General features: G+C 34.0%; 1 protein-coding gene across 1 annotated transcript; it reads left to right on the top strand.

Moving 5' to 3' along the window:
- The first annotated feature begins 1213 nt into the window (after positions 1–1213).
- On the top strand, positions 1214–7014 carry LOC128166869 (elongator complex protein 3). The gene is made up of 17 exons (XM_052832306.1): positions 1214–1350; positions 1597–1705; positions 1826–1916; positions 2145–2192; positions 2317–2387; positions 2566–2629; positions 2770–2838; positions 2936–3090; positions 3230–3310; positions 3446–3526; positions 3728–3854; positions 4482–4554; positions 4655–4775; positions 5255–5411; positions 5743–5970; positions 6221–6302; positions 6473–7014. The coding sequence occupies exons 1-17, from the start codon at positions 1329–1331 to the stop codon at positions 6547–6549; spliced, it is 1656 nt and encodes a 551-aa protein (XP_052688266.1). The 5' UTR covers positions 1214–1328; the 3' UTR covers positions 6550–7014.
- The last annotated feature ends 67 nt before the right edge of the window (positions 7015–7081 follow it).

Below are 7081 nucleotides of genomic sequence, written 5' to 3' on the forward strand. Positions count from 1 at the left end.
CATACTACCAAGGGATATGGAAATTTGGTGATTCTACATACCAATATAGTTGTTGTGTTCAATATGAAAACAATTAAAGAATAACTCTAAAACTTTAAACACAAAAAGCCCTCCCCAAACATTGCATATTTGATATCTGATATTTTTATAAACTTAAAGATGCATCACAGTGAAATTTTATGGAGGAAAATAACTATGAATCATTGTTGTTACATATCCCATATGGAAAAATAATCTGTGCATTCATCTGCATTGCTTATGTAGATAAATGTTTGTAGGCTTCTATTTGTCCTACAGTCCCACATTACTGCACAAGGAGTCTGAACACTCTTCGTCTGGACATCCCCAAAAGATGCAGTTTCCCACACAGTTGTAACACACAAGAAACACAGCAGCAATGAAGACGATGCTGCATATAGTGCATGGCTTCCTCTCCAGGAAAAACCCAGTCAGGTACAACACGAGGAACATGGCATGGTTGTGAAGCAAGGCAGGATTAAGGGGTTTAGGGATGAGAAGAACCGGAATCAACCACTGAAGGCAATACATTGTGCTGGACGATTAGTTTTCTTTTTAAGTGACAAATAATATTGTCATGTTGACGAAATTTACGCAGCAAGTTAAATCCTCACAGCTGGACAAAATTCCAAACAAAAAGTAATGTTTTCTCTGTTCCTGTATAGCAATAACACTCTTTCGTTTGTATCGACGTGTATTTGGGTTAAAAACCAGGTTTTACGGGAGCAATGTGATGACCAAAGAGTGGTCAAATTCGCAAACAGTTGTAAACAACTTTCCAGTTGTGAATCTTACTTTCGGTTTTAGATAGGTTCCTCTAATTCTTGTTCCACGATGTAAGGTGTTTGCAAAAGTTCAACTTTTGTAATTTCGTTGTATCCCCCAAAAATTTTATTAGGTATGATAAGTCTATCCATTTTTATCACAAAAATATTTTTTATTGAAAATTTACCCAATGAATGACATAAATACCACCACGAACACTTTGGTCAAGTAAATCTTTTGATCATATTTACCTTGTCTATGAATTGACAATGGACCGTATGAAAAATTTTCGTATTTGAAATTCAAATCAAATTATTACAATATTGTGAAATCTATTTTTTCTTCAAATTAAGCTTAAAATACAAGTATTAGCTAGACAATATGATAAAAATACCGTGTTAGACAAATTAATCGAAACTTACCCGAAGGCTGTAGCTTTACTTGAAACACAAAGGTGAAGGTCAACAAAACTATTCAACATGTTGTGCCTGTAACATGGTGAAATACACTGACTATAACTGAGTTAAACACAGGGGGCGACAAAGATGGGAAAAAATAAAGTGAAAAGTAAGTAAGGTTAATGTACACGTACAAGTAAGTTAGGGTTGGTGATACTGTACGGTACTCTGTAGCTTTCAGTTCAGTTTGTATATATGAATATAATTGACAGCTCTATATTAATAGCATATTATCAGATTTATATTAGCCTTTTAAATAGATTTTATTATAAAATGCTCTACTTCAGTTGAAATGTTTTATTAAATAAGTTTAACATAATAACTAACCTGTGCATGCTTCTTTTCATGTATCCAGCTATTGTACCTGGCTCATCTCGAGAGGAGCTGATGGTCATGACAGTAACAGAGATTGTGAATCAGTTAATTCAAGCACACCAGCAAGGAAAAGATGTCAATCTTAACAGGTAAGAGGAGACAGAGAGAGAGAGAGAGAGAGAGAGAGAGAGAGAGAGAGAGAGAGAGAGAGGTCCGTTGGATTTTTAGCCTATAAAACAAATTAATACTTCTCAATATTTTTTTTCCAGAATCAAAAGCAAAATTTCGAGCAAGTATGGCCTTTCAAGTCAGCCAAGACTTGTTGATATTATAGCAGCAGTTCCACAAGAGTACAAAAAGGTAATCAGAACAATTACAGCACTTCTCTTTGATGTTAACTTTATTTACAAGCTTTTCTCTCATTTTTTTCATATTCAGCATATTGAAATATTTGTGAAAATAAGAAGTGTCAAGAATGGCATGATAATACACTGAATATTCAATTTTAAATATTTTTGCTATGCTTCTCTAAAATTTTTGAAACTGAACATTGCAGAATTTTTAACTTTTTGTTTATTTGAAATACAGATTTTGTTGCCAAAGTTAAAAGCAAAACCTGTCCGCACTGCTAGTGGAGTAAGTAAAATACTGAATTTTATTAAGATTTGGATAATCTATTCTTCAAACATGTATATACAGTAATTAGGATTATCATGCTCAAAAAAGTGAAAAACATTCAACTATTGTCCTTTACTTGTAGATTGCTGTTGTAGCTGTGATGTGTAAACCTCACCGATGTCCCCACATTGCCATGACAGGCAATATCTGTGTGTGAGTACATGTGTTCGAGTACATGGGTTCTTGAGATATTAGTCTATACCAAAAAAAAATTGTAATTGTTAAAACTTTCCTATTTTATTTTAATATACCGTAACTACCTTTTCATGAATTTACCCAGGACAGCATTGCCCAGGACTGCATTTAAATTAACTGCATTAATATATTACAGATATTGTCCTGGGGGCCCTGATTCAGACTTTGAATACTCAACCCAGTCCTACACAGGATATGAGGTATGGCCATAATGGGTGTTGTACTTGAAGATACCTTAGTACTTCTTTTTCACACTTCAAAGTATTCAAAATTAATAAAAAAGATTGTACTCTTTTGAAATGAATAGTTATTTGAGAGAGACATGTATATTACATTGCAGCCAACTTCCATGCGAGCAATCAGAGCCAGGTACAACCCATATTTACAGACAAGACACAGGGTGGAACAGGTGGGTACATGTATTACATTGTAATTGGAAGAGGGGGAGGAATGTAAGAGCAAACTACATAAGAAAAGTAGATTACACTGTACTTTAATTGTTGCAGTTAAAGCAGCTGGGTCACAGTGTTGATAAGGTGGAATTTATTGTGATGGGTGGAACATTTATGAGTCTGGCAGATGAATACAGGGACTACTTTATTAGGAACTTACATGATGCATTGTCAGGACACACCAGTAGTGGTGTGGATGAAGCAGTCAAGTAAGTACAGAAAAGTTATTGTTCCTCAGCTTTACATTATGTAAACACAATTATTGCACTGTTCTTGTAATGAAAAAAATTGTGCTGTTAATATTTTGAATATAAATTGTTTCAGAATTTTATTTTACTCCTTTTTCAGATATTCAGAAAAAAGTATGACAAAATGTATTGGAATTACAATAGAAACACGTCCAGATTACTGTCTCCGTAAGCACATCAGGTAATTATGATGATCTTCCATTTTTGTTAGCTAATAAGCAGTTATTTTCACAATGCAAGATCTTCCATAAATTTTATTATGACTAAAAAGTCCAAATTCTAAAAATTTTATTTTGACTGAAAATTCATATTGCAGTGATATGCTTCGGTACGGCTGCACTAGACTGGAGATAGGAGTTCAGAGTGTTTATGAAGATGTGGCTCGGGACACAAACAGGTAAATGCAGAGCTTGAATTCTTGAATATTTTAAAGATTTTTGAATCACATCAAGTTCATAATACATGTACATGTATTGAGATTTGACTGTATTTTAAAATTTATATTTGAGACATGTGGTCATAACCAAGTATTAAGTTTATTTGTAATCTAATGATCTGCACATTTTAGAATTAACCAATCAATATTTTATTTGTTCAGAGGGCATACAGTAAAGGCAGTAACAGAGTCTTTCCAGATGGCCAAGGATGCTGGGTTTAAGGTGGTGGCTCACATGATGCCAGACCTCCCCAATGTTGGCTGGGAGAGGGATGTGGAACAGTTTATTGTAAGTGACACCGTAAAGGGAGATAATTCTACTAAATACATGTTTGTGAACTCATTTTCCATTTTATTGATGCTGGTACTTTGCCTTTGAATTTGAATTTAAAGAGTTAGCAATATAGATTGTAAAATCAGAGGTTCCAAAATTTGAAAGATTGTCTATTTCATTATTCAGTGATTATCAAAAAATTGTATAGTAAAAGTACATGTGCTTGTATTTAAAGGAGAGTATTCTTTAACTACTAGATTTGTGTGAATATTAAATGTACATGTACTGGTATATATTATATAAACTGGATTTGGACAGTCTGTGCTTTTAATGCCATCAGGGGGTTTATAAAAGGTTGTAAAATGTTTCAACCCAGATTATATACCTATAGATTTCATAGATTATAAAATTCATTATAGTTCATTTTTTTTATCAATAATTACAAGAAGAATTATGCTCCTTAGTAACAAAGATGTATGAAAACTCTAATGGATTGACATTGTGACATAGGGATAAGATAATTCACTTAGCCATTCAAATAGCATGCTAGAAACAAAATAGTAAGTTGATAAGAGCAACTGTACATGTTAACAAAGCACAAGAATATGTTCTTACATGTATGAAATGTTAAATGCTTTTTAGGAATTTTTTGAAAATCCAGCATTTAGAGCAGATGGTTTAAAGATTTACCCAACTCTGGTCATAAGAGGAACTGGTATGTTTTTTTTTCTATGGAATTATGTTGTTTTAAAAATGTAAGAATGAATTTTTAGTACATGGAAATCATATCAAACTTGTTCTAATTTCATTTTTAGGGTTATATGAATTATGGAAGACTGGTCGGTACAAGAGTTATCCCCCCAGTGGTCTCATTGACTTGATTGCCAGAATTTTAGCGCTTGTCCCACCATGGACCAGAGTTTACAGAGTTCAGAGGTCAGTTCATAAAGGGAAAGTTTCTATCAACATTTGAAGCAAATTTCCCTCGACTGAAAGTGGCTTTATGAAGGAAAATAAAACTTTAAAAAAATAGAAGAAAATAAATTGAATATGTACATGTAGCAATAACAGAGAGTGTTCAAATTTAAACAATATTCTATGATTTATCTCAAGACTCGTACATATCAGAATTAGACAACCCAGAGGCAGTCTTTCTAATATGTACCACAACCATTTAATATGTAACACCTCTCCCCCAATACATTAATCATGTCGTTTTCTTTAACTTAAATATTATTGTACTTTGTACATTATAAACATAAAGGAAAACTTCATTTGCAGCTGTGTGACACTAAACCACAGTGTTAAAACATTTTGTCACACTATTTGGAGTGGTTTCCAACTTTGCTGATATTTAATATGTATATATATTAGTACATGTATTGTTTCACTTCAAAGGCTATGATTTTTTCTAGAGATATCCCCATGCCTTTAGTGAGCTCAGGAGTGGAACATGGAAATTTACGAGAATTAGCTCTGGCCAGAATGAAGGACCTGGGTACACAGTGTCGAGATGTCAGAACAAGAGAAGTGGGGATTCAGGAAATTCACAACAAAGTCAAGCCTTACGAGGTGAGATGGGAAGGCCAAGTGATATGTTTTAAATCAGTCATAAAAATTTCCAGGTTATACTGGTATGTTTTTCAATTACTCAATGTGTTTAAAATTATCTGATATGATCCTAGATTTATGAATCACATGTATGGATATTTAGTTTGCATAGTTACATGTAACTTATGTTTAATTTGATGTGTAAAGTTAGTCTTCAGTGAGATGTTCCAAGATATCTAATACATGGGTTTTAGTACCTGTATGTTTGTAAGAAAAAGGCACAACACAACACGTTGAAGAGTAATATCTGCACCATGACAAAAAAGTCAGCTTTAAACTTTTCAAATTTTAGGCCGAGTTAATCAGAAGGGACTACTGTGCTAATGGAGGTTGGGAGACGTTTTTGTCATACGAAGACCCAGAACAGGACATTTTGATTGGTTTACTCAGGTTACGGAAGTGCTCACCCGACACCTTCCGGCCAGAGCTACGGTCAGGCTGCTCCATCGTCAGGGAGCTCCACGTGTATGGCAGTGTGGTGCCAGTCCATGCTAGGGACCCCACCAAGTTCCAGCATCAGGTCAGAAATGGATAGGATTTTATTGTTGTCCAAATAATACTGTAATTCAGCTGCTTTTGTTAATTTTGTACATATCCAAGTAACACTGTAATTCAGCTACATTTGAAATAACACTTCAGTTCTACCATACTGAGGTCAAGGTCATTTTTCAAGTTCAAAATTGATCACCATGGTAACCTGTAGATTGTTCACTTTGAAGTGTGGCCATGCTTATTAGTTTGATGAATTAGTGATTTTATTTTATTTTCAGGGCTTTGGTATGCTGTTGATGGAGGAAGCAGAGAGGATAGCTAGAGAGGAACATGGGTCCTCTAAAATAGCCGTTATATCAGGTGTGTTGGGTACTGTTACACAACTATCATATTTTACTCATATATTATGTGACTTAATAAATTTAGTAAATCTAACAGAACAGTAAATTTTTAAAAATAAGATCTATTTAAAATGATTGAAAGTCATGAATTAGTTACTGGTTTTACATACCTTTATTATTTTATTGTAGGTGTTGGCACAAGAAATTACTATAGGAAAATTGGATATGAGCTAGATGGGCCTTACATGTCAAAGTCGCTTGTTTAAATAAACTGTGGCATTTTTAAAGAAACTGTGCAATATTTAATCACACTAACAACATCATAAAATGGATTTTGACATCCATGTATGAAGAGGAAAATGATAAAGAGAAAGTTAAAATCACTTCTTTTTCTGGCCCTGCCAATGTCGGTCAATTTCATCAGTGCATTACCGGTAGTATATGTACCTAGTTACTGCACATATACAAGGAATTGGAACTCAAATCAAGAACTCACGTGGACTATCCAAAAATTAACAGAATCCTTCACAAGCATCATAAGAATAAAACATCAATTTATGATACTGCAGTAAAACCGAAAAACATGTATGTATGATTTAGCTGATGAGTCCCTCTGCATGGGATGCCAGTTTGTCAAAAAACTCTCATCAGTGAAAACAGGCACTCATTAAATTTAAGCTGGGTCGGATACAATAAACATGCACCTTTGTATCATCAGGACACAAAATCAAGTGCCTACATTAAGATTTGAATTGGCAACCCGCCAACCATAATCTTATGGTTACTGATCATGGTTGT

This window comes from Crassostrea angulata, chromosome 10 (assembly GCF_025612915.1).
Source record: "Crassostrea angulata isolate pt1a10 chromosome 10, ASM2561291v2, whole genome shotgun sequence".
Taxonomy (NCBI): Eukaryota; Metazoa; Mollusca; class Bivalvia; order Ostreida; family Ostreidae; genus Magallana; species Magallana angulata.

Bases quoted from the DNA above. Each gene is read 5' to 3' on its own strand.
- LOC128166869 (XM_052832306.1), top strand. From the start codon at position 1,329: ATGGGAAAAAATAAAGTGAAAA. The intron at 1,917-2,144 runs GTAATCAGAACA...TTTGAAATACAG, and splicing joins TTCCACAAGAGTACAAAAAG to ATTTTGTTGCCAAAGTTAAA. The intron at 2,630-2,769 runs GTATGGCCATAA...ATTACATTGCAG, and splicing joins AGTCCTACACAGGATATGAG to CCAACTTCCATGCGAGCAAT.